Source organism: Pan paniscus, chromosome 9, assembly GCF_029289425.2.
Source record: "Pan paniscus chromosome 9, NHGRI_mPanPan1-v2.0_pri, whole genome shotgun sequence".
In the NCBI taxonomy this organism is placed as follows: domain Eukaryota; kingdom Metazoa; phylum Chordata; class Mammalia; order Primates; family Hominidae; genus Pan; species Pan paniscus.
The window spans coordinates 77,881,138-77,901,720 of record NC_073258.2 but is presented as its reverse complement, the minus strand read 5'-3'; the positions used below and the strand labels follow the sequence as shown (position 1 = coordinate 77,901,720).

At 41.6% G+C, this 20,583-nt stretch overlaps 1 protein-coding gene across 4 annotated transcripts in view; it reads right to left on the bottom strand.

Moving 5' to 3' along the window:
- ACER3 (alkaline ceramidase 3) overlaps window positions 1–20,583 on the bottom strand; it is a 166,050-nt gene that overhangs the window by 44,847 nt on the left and 100,620 nt on the right. For all 4 annotated transcript variants that reach the window (XM_003808151.6, XM_034933417.3, XM_034933419.3 and 1 more), the window contains one exon: window positions 5,604–5,656. In XM_003808151.6, the coding sequence (XP_003808199.1) occupies window positions 5,604–5,656 (53 nt within the window). The remainder of the gene's footprint in view (window positions 1–5,603; window positions 5,657–20,583) is intronic.

The window sequence follows — 20,583 nt, the reverse complement described above, 5'->3', positions numbered from 1 at the left end:
TTTCCTATAAAGTAAAACATATACTTACCATACAACACAGAAATTCCACTTCTAGGTATATACCCAAGAGAAATGAAGTCATATATCCATACAAAGACTTGTTAACAGATGTACATGGTCCCTTTATTCATAGTAGCCCCAAACTGGCAATAACCTTAATGTTCAACATTGGTAAACAGTATAAAATGGAATACTACTAATGATATATGTAACAACATACATGAATATATTCATCAAAAGTAATTGGCAAATTAGTGCCCTCAAAAAATATTATACTGAATAAAAGAATCCAGTTACAAAAGAGTACCTATGGTATAATTTCTTTTATATAAAATTCCAGAGCAGACAAACTAATCTATAATTATAGAAAGTAGATCAGTGGTGGCCTGGAGGCCAGGGTAGGTGTCAGTATTAACTGCAATGGGTCAGAAAAGAATGTTCTAACGTGATAGAAATGTTCTGTTTCTCTTTCTTGCCATAAGGGTAATGGGTAAATAGGAGTATACATTTGTCAAAACTCATCAAACCATACACTTAAACTGGGTGCATTTTATTCCATGTAAACTGTGTGTCAATACAGTGGATTAAAAATTATTTCACCCCTTTCATTTCCTTCTAAGTGTCACTTAAAGTGTACTACAGCAGGCTCTTTCTGAATGGGGGAATATGATCATAAACAGCTACTGCAGAAGATTGCTGAGGAAAGATTAGAATCCAGAGACATAGTTTTTGAGAAACAAAAGCTTTGCATGCTCTTTTTATATGTTCTTTTTTATACTCTGAGGTGGTAGCAATGATGAAACTTACGTTTAATTCACTATGACAGGACACCATGCTCCATTTTCATATAATGGCAAGCTCTATCCCTTTCTACTCCACTGAACTTTGTATGTCTCAGGTATAGTATTAATCACATCACATGAAAGCTGCTTGTTTCTGGTTCTGTTTCTTTTACTAAACTACAAATTTCTTGAGGTAAAAGGACTATTTCTTACTTAATTTCCCAGTTCCTACAGCCTATCACAGTGCATGATACATGAATAGCATACAATAAGCTTATTTTATAAACAAATCATTTATTTTAATCTTCATGGGAAATTTATAAGTACTATAATCTCCACTTTTACAAATGAAGGAACAAAGGTTGACTTACTTAAGCTCATTCAGTTACTAAATATCAGAGCTGAAAATTGATCTACATTATCAGTATCCTTCTAAGTAATATCTGCTGTTCCCTAGCACTAAAACTATTTTTCTTTTTCTTTTTTTTTTGAGACAGGGTCTTGCTCTGTCCCCTAGGTAGAGTGCAGTGGCGGCACAATCACGGCTCATTGCAACCTCAACCTCCTGGGGCTCAGGCAGTCCTTCTGCCTTAGCCTCCTGTGTAGCTGGGACACAGGTGTGCACCACCATGCAAGCTAATTTTTTAATTTTTTTGTAGTGACAGGGTCTCACTATACTGCCCAGGCTGGTATTGAACTCCTGGGCTCAAGTAATACTCCTGCCTTGGCCTTCCAAAGTGCTGGTATTACAGATGTGAGCAACTATGCCCAGCTCCTAGCACTAATACTTAAAAGTTCTTTGTACCCATTATATGATGGTTATCTGATTCTTTTCAGTATAGTCATAATTGCTAGCTCAAGAATATCTTCTCCTAAAGATATATAAACATCAGAATAGTTTTTAAAATATGTTATTAAAAGGAGTTTACCTTATTTTTTTAGATCAAGGTGACAAACTATGGCTCAAGAGCCAATCTCTTGGCCTGAGCCTGTTTTTTTTTTGTTAGTTTGGTATTGGTTTTTGTTTTTCTTGAGACAGGGTCTCCCTCTGTTTCCCAGGCTGAAGTGCAGTGGCACAATCATGGTTCACTGCAGCCTCAACCTCCAGGGCCCAAGTGATTCTCCCACCTCAGCCTCCCAAGTAGCTGGGATTACAGGCATGCACTACCATGCCTGGCTAATTTTGTAATTTTTGTAGAGATAAGGTCTCCCTATGTTGCCCAGGCTTATCTTGAACTCCTGGGCTCAAGCAATCCTCCCACCTTGGCCTCCAAAAGTGCTGGGATTACACTGTGCCCAGCTAAACCTGTTTTTTTTAAATAAAATGTTACTGGAACATAGTCACACTCATTTATTTACATATTATCTGTGGCAGCTTCCAAGCTACAACAGCAGAGTTGAAGAGCTGCAACAGAGACTCCTGTCCTACAAAGCCTAAAATATTTATCATCTGGCCCTTTACAGAAAAAGTTTTCTGATCCCCGTTCTATATCTTTTTTTCTGGGGGGGACAGGGTCTCACTCTGTCACCCAGGCTGGAGTGTAGTGGTGCCATCTCAGCTCACTGCAGCTTCTGCCTCCTGGGTTCAAGCGATTCTCCCACCTCAGCCTCTCGAGTAGCTGGGACTACAGGCACACATCACCATGCCTGGCTAATTTTTTGTATTTTTAGCAGAGACAGGTTTTCACCATGTTGGCCAGGCTGCTGTTCTATATCTTCTTACCTAACTTTGAAATAGGGCTTGACACCATATGGGTCATAGCAGCTAGATGGGCATTCTTACTTTTATTGTTTCTGGATAAAGATCAGTTTTAGTAAAGGTCAGAGCCAACAGTGATATAGTTGGTTATAGCTAACTAAAAATAAAAGAAAAAAATCTTTCAATTACTTTAGTGTGTACCATTAACTTTGAGAGAGGTATTAGGAAGTAGAAGTCAGATATGAACTGCTTTAAATTGTGGCTCCACCGCTTAAAAGTATCTCAGGATCCTTAGGGTGTTGCTTTTCTAGCCAGAAACCTCTGTGGCTGGTGGCACCTTTGCCCAAGTTTTGTTCTGGCCCACTGGGCTCATTCTGCCCACTCGGCCTGGCAGGCTGCACTTGGCTCATGCTACCAGCCTGGATCCCATGCCTGCCAAGGGGAAGCCAGGAATGGAGCAGTGAGAGGTGTTTAATGAGCAAGCTTGGGGTCTAGCCACTGTGCACAGCCAGGCACACTGGCTACTGTAGCAGGGCGGGCAGCTCCAGAAGCCGGCATAGGCACTGGCTCCATGTAAGCCTGCGGTTTGATCAGATACACCGTAAGCATCTTCCACTGTGGGCACCCCCATCTGGACAAGGGGAATGCAGTGGTGCCTGGAAACTGGGAGATGCCAGAAACCACCAAGCCCCCAAAAGGGTGTCACAGCCCTGGCTCGTGGAGCCCCTAGGTCTGGGCTCCCTGAAGGGCCACAGCTCTTCTCTCCTTCTTATCTCCTGCAATGTGGCAAGCTGGGGAGAGGGATATGTTTCAGCCCTGTTTGTGTTACATCTCTTTCAGCCCACCATTTGGCAAGTCCTAAGTTCTTGTCCTGCATCCAGGAAGAATGAGGTATGTGGACAACTGGAGGGTGAACAAGGTGGAAAGGAGCTTTATTGAGTGACAGAACAGCTCTTGGGAGACCCAAAGTGGGTGGCTCCTATCTGCAGGCAGGTCATCCCAGTGAATGTCCAGCTCTCAGTGGAGAGGAGACCCAGAGTGGGTAGCTCCTACCTATTTGCAGGTAGGTCCTCCAGTCATCTGTGTGAGTCTGGCTGGGTCTGGGGTTTTTATGGGCTCGGGAGGGAGGAAGTGAGTGCTGATTGATCAATGGGCAGCCATGGGAGGGCTTGGAAAAAGCACTGTAAGTTCTCACTCTGGGCCACAGACTCCACCCGGAAATGACAGCCTGGCCCCCAGGCTTCAGGCTGTCCCCGGCTTGAAGGTGGAGCTTCACCGGGGACTGCCCCTTTCTGCCCAGGAACCTGTCTGCCTCCTGCCACCATCAATGTATGGCCCATGGTGCCCAGGCTGTTCTTGCCGAGGGGTGCCTGCAGGCCCACACCAAGCTGCCCTCAGTCCCCGCCTCGGCCTCCCTCCCATGCTTGTCAGTGCCTAAAGTCCAGAGGGGGTGGAGGTGGCAGGGGGCTGGCATGTCAGCACCACCCCAAGCACATGCACACCTGGCCAAGTTGTGGCAGCACCCGGGCTCGGCCACAGCTTTGCTCTGCCCTGGAGTGGGAGCTGGGAGTGGAGAGAAACCAGGCAGTGGGAGCAGGCACTTTCAAGCCTGCAGGGGCAAGGGGTTTCCTGGAACTCCAAGAGTGCAGGGATGCCCAGGTCCAGAGCCATGGCTGGGCATCTGCAGCTGTGCCCGGGAGTGTGGGGCTCCTGCCCCACCAACTCAGTAGGGGATGGGGTTCCCACCTGTTCCCGGCCCCCACCAGCACTGCCTCCCCTGCTGCAGCCAGCATCTTTGCAGTGGCTGCTCTAACTGGGCTACTGCTGCCCTCAAAAGCCTCGTTACTAGGGCCTGACTCAGGCATGTGGGTCCCTACATAAGCTAGTAATTTTTTTGCCCCTCCAAACACATATTCTTAACATACTTGTCCAACATTTAGAGAAGGCTGATGCTGCAGGGTAATGGGTGAAGGAGGCTTTCCTCTAATGTTCCCAGTGACTTAGCTAGAGCCCAAACCTGCATACCCTAACTTACTCAAATAGAAGACCTATAGCTAACCTCACCCACCCTCCTTAGAAGGCACATTATTTGATCATGCGGTACAGGAAGGGTCTCACTTCTACACTTCTACCACATACCCAGGCAGCCTATCAAAGTGTTCTTCCAACCTCTCCTTGAGAGGAATTGTGATCATTGTAATTTTCTCCATCATGATATATTTCCAGGGATATTTCAGTGTTCCTTAGAGACTGTTTACCTGGACAATGGCCTGGCCAGTATGCTTTTAAATCAAGCTCTGTTTTTGTCCATAGACAAGTTACTACATCTCTCTGTGCTTTACTTCCTTGTCTATAAAATGCGGCCAATACCCATTTATCTTGCATAGTTGTTGAGAATTAGAGATGGCATTGTACACTGCCTAGCACAGTACAAAGCAGATAAATATTAGCATTTATTAATGTTGCTATCATAATCATTTTTATCTTTCAAGATTGATTTTTTCCTTGACATTCAGGAAATGCAAATTAACTTGATAATAAAGTAAACAGAATATAATACAGTAAGAGAACTTTGGATTGGGAATGGCCTGTAAGCTGTTTCCATATTTGTAAATAACCAATCAAAATAAGTATATTCTTGAGAGCATTTAGTCTACCTTAGAATAAGAAAGCAAGTATCTATTTAAAAGATAACTTCAAACAAAAAGGAGATTAAGTTGACACGATCACTATACAACTAGAAGTGTACCTCACTTTTCTGGTAAGCGTCTTGTTAAACTATATTGTAGAATACAGAAACTGTATCTGAAAACTTTTATGGCACAATATGAAAATCTTTATCTAAATTTGTACACATTATTCACTTGGGAAAGGAAAATTATGGAATTTAAGCTATTTAGATCCTATCTAAATTGGCTACAGGGTTTTGAGATCACAAAAGTTAATAAACAACATTATTGTAACTTCCCAGAAATTATACTCTATATTGATATCATAAAATTTATAATCTTCTACATTATTAAAATATCCTAGTAATATAAATGTATCAGTTATATTAATCCACTATGAGGTAAATATAAATTTAAAAATAAATCAAACAATGAAATTTTAAAAGTACTTACATGCAGTACACAAATATGCAACAGCTGTATATCATTGGGAGTTCATCCAATAGCTGTAAGAAACAAAGATAGATAACAGGCTTGAATATCATGGAGCAGCAATTATTATGCAAATCAAAATAAAACATCAAAATGATTAAGATTTTCAGCTCTTAGACCAGGCACAGAGGCTCACACCTGTAATCCCAGCACTCTGGGAGGCCAAGGTTGGAAGATCGCTTGAACTTAGGTGTTTGAGATCAGCCTGAGTAACACAGTAATATCCTGTCTCTACAAAAACTTAAAAAGAAAATCAGCAGGGCATGGTAGTGGCATGTGCCTGTAGTCCCAGCTACTTGGGAGGCTGAGGCGAAAGGATCGCTTGAGCCTGAGAGGTCGAGGCTGCAGTGAGCCATGATTGCACCACTGCACTCCAGCCTGGGCAACAGAGCAAGACCCTGTCTCAAAAAAAAAAAAAGAAAAAAAGAAAAGAAAAAAAAGGTTTCAGCTCTTATTTCTTTTACTAATTCTCTTTATATATTTGTCATCAAATTTACTCTGAGTATGTGTGTGTAGTTTACTGTTTTTGAACAAACAAGGTTATCATCCAAGTGTCCTAATGTACATACTAAGCAGGGTACCTGACTCACTATTCCTGGAGGGCAGACTTGTCATTGTGCTGCTCATATCATCTGGTATTACAAACTATGATATTGTACCTCCAGAAAAAAATGATGTCCATCATCTACAGGTCCATAGGTCCTATCAGTATTCTTTTGCATTTCCATCCTTCCTATATCACCTTAAATGGATAAAGTGTCTACTAACATACATAAGAAGAGGTATTAATGGCCAGGGAAATAATTTTATTAATCTAAGTAAAGTATACCTCTGAGAAATAACATTTATTATTATTAGCAATGATAATAATAGTAGTAATAATAATTACAGCCATTATGTGTTAAACTGCAAGCTAGACACTAAGCTAGGTGTTGTAGATACCAATCTTAGAGTTTATTTATTACTAGATACACATTTAATTAATTCTTTAATAAAATGTCCACTATGTGCCAAGTAATGTGTTAAGAGCTGAGGATACAATTTTAAGACACAGTCACTGCCTTCAAGGAGTTCGCATTCTAATTAGAGGTTAAGGGAATGAAAGCATGATTAAATATAGAGTAAGGCCTCCAACAAAAGACACAAAAGCCAAAGAAAGTGATGGCAGGAATGAAATGAAATGGGGTGGTGGAGAAAGGCATTCTAGGAAGTAGGAAGAGAGCTTATGTAAAGTGAATGATTCATTCTGGTAAATTATTAGAATTATGAAAATAATAGCATTTGTGCAAGTTAACTATTTTTAGTCATTAATTTTTTTGTTTGTTTGTTTGTTTGAGACGGAGTCTCGCTCTGTCACCCAGGCTGGAGTGCAATGGCACAATCCCAGCTTGAAATAGGTCTGCAGATTACATGTAATAATAAATCAATGTTAATTATTGATTTTGTTGGGAGTATTGTGGATATGTGAGTTTTTTTTTAAGCTATAACTTACATACCATAAAATTCACCTTTTTTTTAATCCCTTCATACAACAGTAAAAATTTATATCCCTTCTCTCCCTCACTAATTAAGTTTGAACAATGTTGGGCTTTCAGTTCTTCACGTTTCTTTCCTACCACAGGACCTTTGCGTGTGCTGTTTCCTCTACTTAAGCTTCTCCTCTTCCCCTAGTCCCTCTTTACCTTAATCACTTCTGGATATTTTTCAGGTTTCACTGTATATGCCACTTCTTCACCCTAAGGATCCTGAGACACTTTTAAGTGGTGGGGCAGTTCATATCTGACTTCTACTTCCTGATACCTCTCTCGAAGTTAATGGTACACACTAAAGTAATTGAAAGATTTTTTTCTTTTTAGTAAGCTATAACCAACTATATCATTGTTGGCTCTTACCTTAGTACTAAGACTGATCTTTATCCAGAAACAATAAAAGTAAGAATGCCATCTAGCTGCTATGACCCATATGGCATCAAGCCCTATTTCAAAGTTAGGTAAGAAGATATAGAACAGCAGCCTGGCCAACATGGTGAAAACGTGTTCCATCTACCTTTTTGCAGAAACTGACAAGCTGATCCAAAAATTCATATGAAAATGGACCCAGAGTAGCTAAAACAATAAAGAACAACAAACTTGGAATACTCACACTCTCCAATTTCAAGACTTACTACAAATGTACAGTAATTAAGGCTATGTGGTAATAGCATAAGAATAGATATATAAGTCAATAGAATAGAATTGAGAGCTGATAAACTCACACATTTATGACCAGTTGATTTTCAATAAGAGTGCTAAGACAACTCAATAAGGAAAGAACAGTCTTTTCAACAAATGGTTTTGGGACAATTAGATATCCAAGTACTATAGAATGAAGCCAGACCCCTACCTCATACCACATAAATAATTAACTCAAAATGGACCAAGACCTAAATGTAAGACCTATACTCTTAGACAAAAACACAGATATAAATCTTCACGACCTTGGATTAGGCAATAGTTTTTTAGCTATGATACCAAAAACATAAGGAACCAAAGAAAAAAAAAACAGATAAAATGTACTTCAGTAGAACTGAAAACTTTTTTTGCATCAAAGGACACTACTAAGAAAGTGAAAAGATGGGACAGGCCATCCGTGCTCTAAGCCTGGCAAGGGCCTGCTTGCCTGTGTCCCACATGCTAGAACTCGGCATCTGTAGGGGGCCTGCTAGGGGCAGGAAGGGACTGGCACCCAACCCTGAGCTGGGCACTCATGCTTCCCTGGAGCTGGGTGGAGGAGCTGAGGGTGTGGACAGGCATGAGGTATGGACATGTCCGTCCCTTTGAGGACCAAGATCATGACTACCACAGAGCGAGCACCCCTGGGGTCCTCAGATAAAAAGTCTGACCGCCACTGAGGATCCAGTCAGGCTCACCAGGCTACTGCCCAGCAAAAGCAGGGCCAGGCTGAAGCAGTGACACCACAGACTTGGGGCACAGGGGGGTATCTCAGTGTCTCAAGGCTGCTGTAACAAGTCACCATAAATGCAGTGACTCAAAACGGCACAAGCTGATGACAGTTGTGGAGGTCAGAAGTCCAGAATGGGTCTCACCAGGCTGAAATCAAGGGGCCAACTTCAGGGGAATCCGTTTCCTGCCTTTCCCGGCTTGAAAGGCCCCGTCATGGCTGTCACCTGGGCAGCTGCTCTGCTCCATGGGCCTGGCCTCACTTATAGGGCTCCAAGAACAGTGCCTAGATCATCCTGAGAGCCCTGTGGCGTTACTGTCTTGACAAAGGAACATTTGGGATGCACTGGAAGCCCAGAAGTCCACAGATGGGTATAGGAACCATCAGTTACTGTTGGGCACCTTGGGGGTCCCACACACACCACTGTGGGTGTCAGACCCTCAGATTGTTGCCACTTTGGGAAGGGGGTCAGCAGTTTGCAGAGGACTCTGGACAGCAGCAGGGAGCAGCAACAATACAGGGGTTCCCCCCAACCCCTGACCCTGCAGACCTTCACCCCCTGGTACATGGAGGAGGTGTCGTGCCCCTGCTTCAGGAAGCCTCGAGGGAGACACATGCACCCTCAGAATGCCCAGTTGGGGGCTCCTCACTGGAGGGCACTGGCAGAAACTGATGTCAGAAAACAGCAGCACAGAGTGGATCTGGCATAGATCAGGGTGTCACAGAAAAGATGCTTCGTAAGATGTTTTGATGAGGATATTTAAATAAATGTAATTTAATTGATGTTAAAAAAAAGAAAGTGAAAAGAAAACCCACAGAAGAAAACATTTGCAAATCATATCTGTATCCAGAGTCTAGTATCTAGAATATAGAAAGAAGTCTTACAACTCAATAAGAAAAATACAACTATGGCTATTTTAAAAATAGGCAAAGGATATCAATAGACATTTCTACTATGAAGATATACAAATGGTGTCAATAAGCACATGAAAAGATGTTCAACATTAGTCATTAAGGAAATGCAAATCAAAGCCACAATGAGAGAAACTACTTCATACCCACAAGATGGCTATACTAAAAAGATAAACAATAACAAGTATTGGCAATGATATGGAGAAGTTGCTGGTGGGAATCTAAATGGTGCAGCCACTTTCAAAAACAGCCTGGCAGTTCCTCAAAAGGTTAAATGACCCAGCAATTCCACTCCTAAGTATAGGTCTAAGAAAACTGAAAACATACATCCACAATGAGGGAAACTAAAAATATTTCACCCCCAAATATATTTCTTTGATATATTTCAGGACAGCGATTCAGAGGGACTAGAAACCAAAGAATAGCTAAAAAGCTGTCTTTTCTAGGGGAGATGTGCATCTGTAGAGGAAATAAAGTCAAGTAAACAACAGATGCGAACAGGCTTTCTTTGAACCACCCCCCACCCCTTCATCTGGATCTAGGAAAGATTAACTGAGAATCTGACACCTTTAAAGGTCTGACAGAAATATTTACCAAAGGCTACCATCTATTCTTTTGAGAGCTGCTACCCATGAAGTTTCATCCATATAACAAGGCTGCCTTTGCCAGCCAGGCCTTTCCTCTTCTTTCCCTCTTATAACCAGTCTTGCTACCATAACCTGTTTTGCCAAGCTCCAAGCCCCTATTCTTTCTGTGACCTCAAGATGGTATAAAAGTATCAATCTTCTGACCGTTTGAGTTTTTCATATTTTGTATGCCATGCCCATACATGTTAATAAGACCTCTATGCCTTTTTTCTTGTTAATCTATTATCGTTTTTTTTTTCTTTTTTTTTGAGATGGAGTCTCACTCTGTCACCAGGAGGAGTGCAGTGGCGCGATCTTGGCTCACTGCAACCTCTGCCTCCCGGGTTCAAGTGATTCTCCTGCCTCAGCCTCCTGAGTAGCTGGGACTGCAGGCACGTGCCACCACACCCAGCTAATGTTTGTATTTTTAGTGGAGACGGGGTTTCACCATGTTGGCCAGGATGGTCTTGATCTCTTGACCTCGTGATCCACCCGCCTCGGCCTCCCAAAGTGCTGCGATTACAGGCGTGAACCACTGCGCTCGGCCTATTAGTGTGTTTTATAGACTCAAATCATTGAGCCTTTGGGGAAAAATTTAAACTTCCCTACAACACAACATGTACACAAAAGTTCATAGCAACATTATTCATTATTCATAATACTTAAAACGTGGGAACAACCCAAATTTCCATTAATTTACAAGTGGATAAAAGAATATGGTATATCCATACAATGGAATATTATTCAGGTAAAAAAATTAAGTACTTCTTGCTACAGCATGGGTGAACTGTGTGAAAACATGCTAAGTTAAAGAAACCAGACACAAAAGGCCACACATTATATGATTCCATTGATATGAAATGTCCGGAATGGGCAAATCCATACAGGAAGAGAGTGATTGTCAGGGGTTGTTGGAGGGAGTAATAGGGAGTGGTTGCTAATGGGCATGGATTTCTCTTTGGGGTGATGAAATGTTGTGGGATTAGATAGTGGCAGTGGCTCCACAATCTGTGAACATACATAAAACCACTGACTTGTACACTTTAAAAGGGTGAATTTTTACTGTTGTATGATAGGGTAAAAAAAAAAAGGTGAATTTTATGGTAAGTAAGTTATACTTTAAAAAAAACCTCACCTACATATCCACAATACTACCAACAAAATCAATAATTAACATTGATTTATTACTACATGTAATCCGCAGACCTCATTCAATTTTTTTAAGTGTCTCAATAATATCATAAATACAAATATGAACACACACACACACGTACATTGTATTTAGTTGTCAGGTCTTTTTATCTCCTTTTATCTGGAACACTTCATCAGTCTTTGAATTTTATGACTATCATACTTTTGAAGATGATAGGCCAGATGTTTTGTATAATGTCCTTCAATTTGGTTTTGTCTGATGTTTTCATAACATTAAATTCAGATTACGCATCTTTGGCAAGAGTATCAGAGAAGTGATGACATTTTTCTTGTCACTGCAGCCTATTAGATGGCATATGTAAACCAAAAATAAAGTTCTAAGCTCTCCAACTGACTGGATGAACCCCTCTTGGCCAAGGGGACCCCAGAGAAACATGAAAACTGAATTTTTAGCCATGATGGGGAAAGGAGGTCCGACATGCCTCGTTATAATCCTCACCCTTTTGGAGTTTAGGCACAACTGCCCATGATTAAGGTTAAAATAGAGATCATAAGGCTGACAAAACAGACTGTGGCAATAAACAGCCATTACCAAATTATAATCACAGTAAGAGTTGCAAGGTAGCCATGCAAGCTAAGAGTTAAGTTACACCCTGCAAACTGTAAGATCTTATTAAACAGGTTTCTTCTTTTTTAAATTTTATTATTATTATACTTTAAGTTTTAGGGTACATGTGCACAATATGCAGGTTTGTTACATATGTATACATGTGCCATGTTGGTGTGCTGCACCCATTAACTCGTCATTTAGCATTAGGTATATCTCCTAATGCTATCCCTCCCCCCTCCCCCCACCCCACAACAGGCCCCGGTGTCTGATGTTCCCCTTCCTGTGTCCATGTGTTGTCATGGTTCAATTCCCACCTATGAGTGAGAACATGCAGTGTTTGGTTTTTTGTCCTTGCGATAGTTTGCTGAGAATGATGGTTTCCAGCTTCATCCATGTCCCTACAAAGGACATGAACTCATCATTTTTTATGGCTGCATAGTATTCCATGGTGTGTATGTGCCACATTTTCTTAATCCAGTCTATCATTGTTGGACATTTAGGTTGGTTCCAAGTCTTTGCTATTGTGAATAGTGCCGCAATAAACATACGTGTGCATGTGTCTTTATAGCAGCATGATTTATAATCCTTTGAGTATATACCCAATAATGGGATGGCTGGGTCAAATGGTATTTCTAGTTCTAGATCCTCGAGGAATCGCCACACTGTCTTCCACAATGGTTGAACTAGTTTACAGTCCCACCAAAAGTGTAAAAGTGTTCCTATTTCTCCACATCCTCTCCAGCACGTGTTGTTTCCTGACTTTCTAATGATCACCATTCTAACTGGTGTGAGATGGTATCTCATTGTGGTTTTGAATTGCATTTCTCTGATGGCCAGTGATGATGAGCATTTTTTCATGTGTTTTTTTGGCTGCATAAATGTCTTCTTTTGAGAAGTGTCTGTTCATATCCTTTGCCCACTTTTTGATGGAGTTGTTTGTTTTTTTCTTGTAAATTTGTTTGAGTTCATTGTAGATTCTGGATATTAGCCCTTTGTCAGATGAGTAGATTGCAAAAATTTTCTCCCATTCTGTAGGTTGCCTGTTCACTCTGATGGTAGTTTCTTTTGCTGTGCAGAAGCTCTTCAGTTTAATTAGATCCCATTTGTCAATTTTGGCTTTTGTTGCCATTGCTTTTGGTGTTTTAGACATGAAGTCCTTGCCCATGCCTATGTCCTGAATGGTATTGCCTAGGTTTTCTTCTAGGGTTTTTATAGTTTTAGGTCTAACATGTAAGTCTTTAATCCATCTTGAATTAATTTTTGTATAAGGTGTAAGGAAGCGATCCAGTTTCAGCTTTCTACATATGGCTAGCCAGTTTACCCAGCACCATTTATTAAATAAGGAATCCTTTCCCCATTGCTTGTTTTTCTCAGGTTTGTCAAAGATCAGATAGTTGTAGATATGTGGCATTATTTCTGAGGGCTCTGTTCTGTTCCATTGGTCTATATCTCTGTTTTGGTACCAGTACCAGGCTGTTTTGGTTACTGTAGCCTTGTAGTATAGTTTGAAGTCAGGTAGAGTGATGCCTCCAGCTTTGTTCTTTTGGCTTAGGATTGACTTGGCAATGCGGGCTCTTTTTTGGTTCCATATGAACTTTAAAGTAATTTTTTCCAATTCTGTGAAGAAAGTCATTGGTAGCTTGATGGGGATGGCATTCAATCTATAAATTACCTTGGGCAGTATGGCCATTTTCACGATATTGATTCTTCCTACCCATGAGCATGGAATGTTCTTCCATTTGTTTGTATCCTCTTTTATTTCATTGAGCAGTGGTTTGTAGTTCTCCTTGAAGACGTCCTTCACGTCCCTTGTAAGTTGGATTCCTAGGTATTTTATTCTCTTTGAAGCAATTGTGAATGGGAGTTCACTTATGATTTGGCTCTCTGTTTGTCTGTTATTGGTGTATAAGAATGCTTGTGATTTTTGCACATTGATTTTGTATCCTGAGACTTTGCTGAAGTTGCTTATCAGCCTAAGGAGATTTTGGGCTGAGACGATGGGGTTTTCTAGGTATACAATCATGTCATCTGCAAACAGGGAAAATTTGACTAATTGAATGCCCTTTATTTCCTTCTCCTGCCTGATTGCCCTGGCCAGAACTTCCAACACTATGTTGAATAGGAGTGGTGAGAGAGGACATCCCTGTCTTGTGCCAGTTTTCAAAGGGAATGCTTCCAGTTTTTGCCCATTCAGTATGATATTGGCTGTGGGTTTGTCATAAGTAGCTCTTATTATTTTGAGATATGTCCCATCAATACCTAATTTATTGAGAGCTTTTAGCACAAAGGGCTGTTGAATTTTGTCAAAGGCCTTTGCTGCATCTATTGTGATAACCATGTGGTTTTTGTCTTTGGTTCTGTTTATATGCTGGATTACGTTTATTGATTTGCCTATGTTGAACCAGCCTTGCATCCCAGGGATGAAGCCCACTTGATCATGGTGGATAAGCTTTTTGATGTGCTGCTGGATTTGGTTTGCCAGTATTTTATTGAGGATTTTTGCCTCAATGTTCATCAAGGATATTGGTCTAAAATTCTCTGCCAGGCTTTGGTAACAGGATGATGGTGGCCTCATAAAATGAGTTAGGGAGGATTCCCTCTTTTTCTATTGATTGGAATAGTTTCAGAAGGAATGGTACCAGCTTCTCCTTATACCTCTGGTAGAATTCGGCTGTGAATCTGTCTGGTCCTGGACTCTTTTTGGTTGGTAAGCTATTAATTATTGCCTCAATTTCAGAGCCTGTTATTGGTCTATTCGGAGATTCAACTTCTTCCTGGTTTAGTCTTGGGAGGGTGTATGTGTCGAGGAATTTATTCATTTCTTCTAGATTTTCTAGTTTATTGGCGTAGAGGTGTTTATAGTATTCTCTGATGGTAGTTTGTATTTCTGTGGGATCGGTGGTGATATCCCCTTTATCATTTTTGATTGTGTCTATTTGATTCTTCTCTCTTTTCTTCTTTATTAGTCTTGCTAGCAGTCTATCAATTTTGTTGATCTTTTCAAAAAACCAGCTCCTGGATTCTTTGATTTTTTGAAGGGTTTTTTGTGTCTTTATCTCCTTCAGTTCTGCTCTGATTTTAGTTATTTCTTGCCTTCTGCTAGCTTTTGAATGTGTTTGCTCTTGCTTCTCTAGTTCTTTTAATTGTGATGTTAGGGTGTCAATTTTAGATCTTTCCTGCTTTCTCTTGTGGGCATTTAGTGCTATACATTTCCCTCTACACACTGCTTTGAATGTGTCCCAGAGATTCTGGTATGTTGTGCCTTTGTTCTCGTTGGTTTCAAAGAACATCTTTATTTCTGCCTTCATTTCGTTATGTACCCAGTAGTCATTCAGGAGCAGGTTGTTCAGTTTCCATGTAGTTGAGCAGTTTTGAGTGAGTTTCTTAATCCTGAGTTCTAGTTTGATTGCACTGTGGTCTGAGAGACAGTTTGTTATACTTTGTTCTTTTACATTTGCTGAGGAGTGCTTTACTTCCAACTATGTGGTCAATTTTGGAATAGGGGTGGTGTGGTGCTGAAAAGAATGTATATTCTGTTGATTTGGGGTGGAGAGTTCTGTAGATGTCTATGAGGTCCGCTTGGTGCAGAGCTGAGTTCAATTCCTGGATATCCTTGTTAACTTTCTGTCTCGTTGATCTGTCTAATGTTGACAGTGGGGTGTTAAAGTCTCCCATTATTATTGTGTGGGAGTCTAAGTCTCTTTGTAGGTCACTAAGGACTTGCTTTATGAATCTGGGTGCTCCTGTATTGGGTGCATATATATTTAGGATAGTTAGCTCTTCTTGTTGAATTGATGCCTTTACCATTATGTAATGGCCTTCTTTGTCTCTTTTGATCTTTGTTGGTTTAAAGTCTGCTTTATCAGAGACTAGGATTGCAACCCCTGCCTTTTTTTGTTTTCCATTTGCTTGGTAGATCTTCCTCCATCCCTTTATTTTGAGCCTATGTGTGTCTCTGCACGTGAGATTGGTCTCCTGAATACAGCACACTGATGGGTCTTGACTCTTTATCCAATTTGCCAGCCTGTGTCTTTTAATTGGAGCATTTAGCCCATTTACATTTAAGGTTAATATTGTTATGTGTGAATTTGATCCTGTCATTATGATGTTAGCTGGTTCTTTTGCTCGTTAGTTGATGTAGTTTCTTCCTAGCCTTGACGGTCTTTACAATTTGGCATGTTTTTGCAGTGGCTGGTACCGGTTGTTCCTTTCCATGTTTAGTGCTTCCTTCAGGAGCTCTTTTAGGGCAGGGCTGGTGGTGACAAAATCTCTCAGCATTTGCTTGTCTGTAAAGGATTTTATTTCTCCTTCACTTATGAAGCTTAGTTTGGCTGGATATGAAATTCTGGGTTGAAAATTCTTTTCTTTAAGAATGTTGAATATTGGCCCCCACTGTCTTCTGGCTTGTAGAGTTTCTGCTGAGAGATCAGCTGTTAGTCTGATGGGCTTCCCTTTGTGCGTAACCCGACCTTTCTCTCTGGCTGCCCTTAACATTTTTTCCTTCATTTCAGCTTTCGTGAATCTGACAGTTATGTGTCTTGGAGTTGCTCCTCTCGAGGAGTATCTTTGTGGCATTCTTTGTATTTCCTGAATTTGAATGTTGGCCTGCCTTGCTAGATTGGGGAAGTTCTCCTGGATAATATCCTGCAGAGTGTTTTCCAACTTGGTTCCATTCTCCCCGTCACTTTCAGGTACAACAATCAGACGTAGATTTGGTCTTTTCACATAGTCCCATATTTCTTGGAGGCTTTGTTCGTTTCTTTTTATTCTTTTTTCTCTAAACTTCTCTTCTAGCTTCATTTCATTCATTTCGTCTTCCATCACTGATAGCCTTTCTTCCAGTTGATCACATCAGCTACTGAGGCTTGTGCGTTCGTCACGTAGTTCTCGTGCCGTGGTTTTCAGCTCCATCAGGTCCGTTAAGGACCTCTCTGCATTGGTTATTCTAGTTAGCCATTCATCTTATTTTTTTTCAAGGTTTTTAACTTCTTTGCCATTGGTTCGAACTTCCTCCTTTAGCTCGGAGTAATTTAATATTCTGAAGCCTTCTTCTCTCAACTTGTCAAAGTCATTCTCCGTCCAGCTTTGTTCCATTGCTGGTGAGGAGCTGCATTCCTTTGGAGGAGGACAGGCGCTCTGATTTTTAGTTTCCAGTTTTTCTGCTCTGTTTTTTCCCATCTTCGTGGTTTTATCTACCTTTGGTCTTTGATGATGGTGACGTACAGATGGGTTTTTGGTGTGGATGTCCTTTCTGTTTGTTAGTTGTCCTTCTAACAGTCAGGACCCTCAGCTGCAGCTCTGTTGGAGTTTGCTGGAGGTCCACTTCAGACCCTGTTTGCCTGGGTATCAGCAGTGGTGGCTGCAGAACAGAGGATATTGGTGAACCGCAAATGCTGCTGCCTCATCATTCCTCTGGAAGTTTTGTCTCAGAAGAGTACCCAGCCGTGTGAGGTGTCAGTCCGCCCCTACTGGGGGGTGCCTCCCAGTTAGGCTACTCGGGGGTCAGGGACCCACTTGAGGAGGCAGTCTGCCCGTTCTCAGATCTCAAGCTTCATGCTGGGAGAACCACTACTCTCTTCAAAGCTGTCAGACAGGGACATTTAAGTCTGCAGAGGTTACTGCTGCCTTTTGTTTGTCTGTGCCCTGCCCCCAGAGGTGGAGCCTATAGAGGCAGGCAGGCCTCCTTGAGCTGTGGTGGGCTTCATCCAGTTCGAGCTTCCCGGCCGCTTTGTTTACCTACTCAAGCCTCGGCAATGGCAGGCGCCCCTCCCCAAGCCTCACTGCTGCCTTGCAATTTGATCTCAGACTGCTGTGCTAGCAGTGAGAGAGGCTCCGTGGGCGTAGGACCCTCCGAGCCAGGTGCGGGATATAATCTCCTGGTGTGCGGTTTGTTAAGCCCATTGGGAAAGCGCAGTATTAGGGTGGGAGTGACCCGATTTTCCAGGTGCCATCGGTCACCCCTTTCTTTGACTAGGAAAGGGAATTCCCTGACCCCTTGCACTTCCTGGGTGAGGCGATGCCTCGCCCTGCTTTGGCTCACGCACAGTGCACTGCACCCACTGACCTGCACCCAATGTCCGGCACTCCCCAGTGAGATGAACCCGGTACCTCAGTTGGAAATGCAGAAGTCACCCGTCTTCTGTGTCGCTAACGCCGAGAGTTGTAGACTGGAGCTGTTCCTATTTGGCCATCTTGGCTACTTGACCAGGTTTCTTTTCTTAACGCAGTATAATGTGGCTTACTTTTCAACCTGACTTTGGTATAGCATCACATGACAAGGAAATCAAAGGACCTCTTGAGACTCTATTGTCCTGAGATAGGAATAATATAGGGTGGAGAAGAAATTCCAGGCAGCAATTTCACATGACTTAGAGTCTTTGGGCTGGTAAGATCCTGAAAAACAGGGTGTGGACCAAGCTGGCTAAGACCGATTGGATCCAGCATGTCACTGGATTTGACCGAGGTTTCACCTAGGACCTCATTATATGCTCATTAACATACTAAACCACAAACCCAGTAGCACCATTGAAATAGGTCAGGGTCACTGGTCTCGTTGTCTAATGTGTTATCCGAGCTTGTGGTCTCAAGAAAATTAAGGAGTGTGGACCCAAAGAATGAGGTTGGAGGAAAAGTTTAATAAGCAAAAGAAGAAAAGCTGAATTGAAAAGCTTTCACAAGAAACTGCTCTCATGTCTGTAAGTGTTTGAGAAACTTATCTATAAAACTGTCTGCATAACTTCCCTTTATGTAGTTGTGGGTATGTCTCTAGGTAAGCATAAAGTGAAACTTTTTGTTTGTATAATTGTGGTTTTGTTTAAAGTAAGCCCCCCTCCTCCCTCTGCAAGTTTCCATGGGGCCCACTGTGTACATGTCTGAAAAGGGGAGGAAACTTCCTGGGAGCTCGCTAATCATACAAAGAGCAAAGGGCTTCTATGCTGGACTTTTCCTGCCTTGCCTGCTTATCTGTGGCTTATCTGTGCAGGTGCACTGTAGCTGCGATTTTTCAGGCAGGCAGCTTCTACAGTCTGAGTTTTTCTCCAAGCTGCTCTATCTTGCCTGTAGCTGTGATTTTTCAGGCAGGCAGCTTTTCCAAGGACCAGCCTTAACCGTTTACCTAACTAATTTTTCCTTTTCTTCTCCCTCACTATGACAGTTCCAGGAACACCTATTGGGTGGCACCACAGTTCTGATAAATCTCTACCTTTTTCCAGGAATTTTCATGAATATTCCATTCCTTGGTTAGAGAAACACATAAAGGTAGCAGCCCCAAACCCCACTGCATGACACTCTCTCAAGTACACCTGCACTCCCTTAAGTGTGTACTTTTACTCTTTGCAATAAATTTCTTTACTTTCATTATTTTTCGACTTGTCCTTGAATTCATTCTTGTGATGGTGTCAAGAGCCTAGACATTGGCTAGGATAGAGGTCCACTGCTGTTTGGGGACTTCCCCCAGCCCACCAGTATCACACCATGCCATGGTCACTAATATTGGCTCAGAATAAACCTTTAAAAAATACTTGACAGGCCAGGCGCAGTGGCTCACGCCTGTATTCCCAGCACTTTGGGAGGCCAGGTGGGTGGATCATCTGAAGTCAAGAGTTCAAGACCAGCCTGGCCAATGTGGTGAAACCCCGTCTCTACTAAAAATACAAAAATTAGCGAGGCATGGTGGCGGGTGCTTATAACCCCAGCTACTCAGGAGGCTGAGGCAGGAGAATCGCTTGAACCTGGGAGGCAGAGGTTGCAGTGAGCCGAGATCACACTTAATTCCAGTGTCACTCTGGGCGACAGAGTGCGACTCCATCTCAAAAAAAAAAAAAAATTAGCTGGGCATGGTGGTGCACGCCTGTAACCCCAGCTACTCGGGAGGCTGAGGCAGGAGAATCACTTGAACCTGGGAGGCAGAGGTTGCCGTGAGCCAAGATTACACCACTGCATGCCAGCCTAAGTGACAAGGGTGAAACTCCATCTCAAAAAATAATAATAATAAAAATTAAAAATAATAAAATAAAGATATTTGACAGGGTTTAGTTTTTCCATTAACACATATAATTTTGATTTGTCCCATTAGTGATGATTAGGTTGCTTGATTAAGGTGTTTCCCACTTGGCTTCTCCACTGTAAAGGTATTCTTTCTCCCCTTTTTAAGTATTTTGTGGAAAGGTACTTTGAAACTATGTAAATATACTCTTTAACATCAAACTTTTTCTTTATTCATTTATTTATACTCATGTATTATTTCATTTAATACATCATTTATTATCTAGTATGGACTCAGATTTCCCATATTACTCATCGGGTTACATTATAACTATTATAACTCGTTACCATTTATTTTGATGCTCAAATTGCCCCATATTTGGCCAGCAGGAACCTCTTCAAGTTGGCTTCAGTGTCCTTTTGACATATTCCCATAATTTTTTGAGCCTTTCCATTTTTTCTGGCATAAAAAGATGATCTAGGCTGATATTGTCCTTTTTTTTTTCCTGCCCCAGCCCTTGGAATCAGCCCTGGTTCCTTTTAAAGAAGAATGATTTTTAGAAAACAAGATCTGGATGCTAGGTATATTCTTTGGCTTTGAAGTTCCCCATTCCCAGATCCTCTCATGGACAGAGCTTGAGAATATATGTATATATATGTGTATTAAAATATTTAAGTATGTATACATATACACAAAATACATACATATGCATATCAC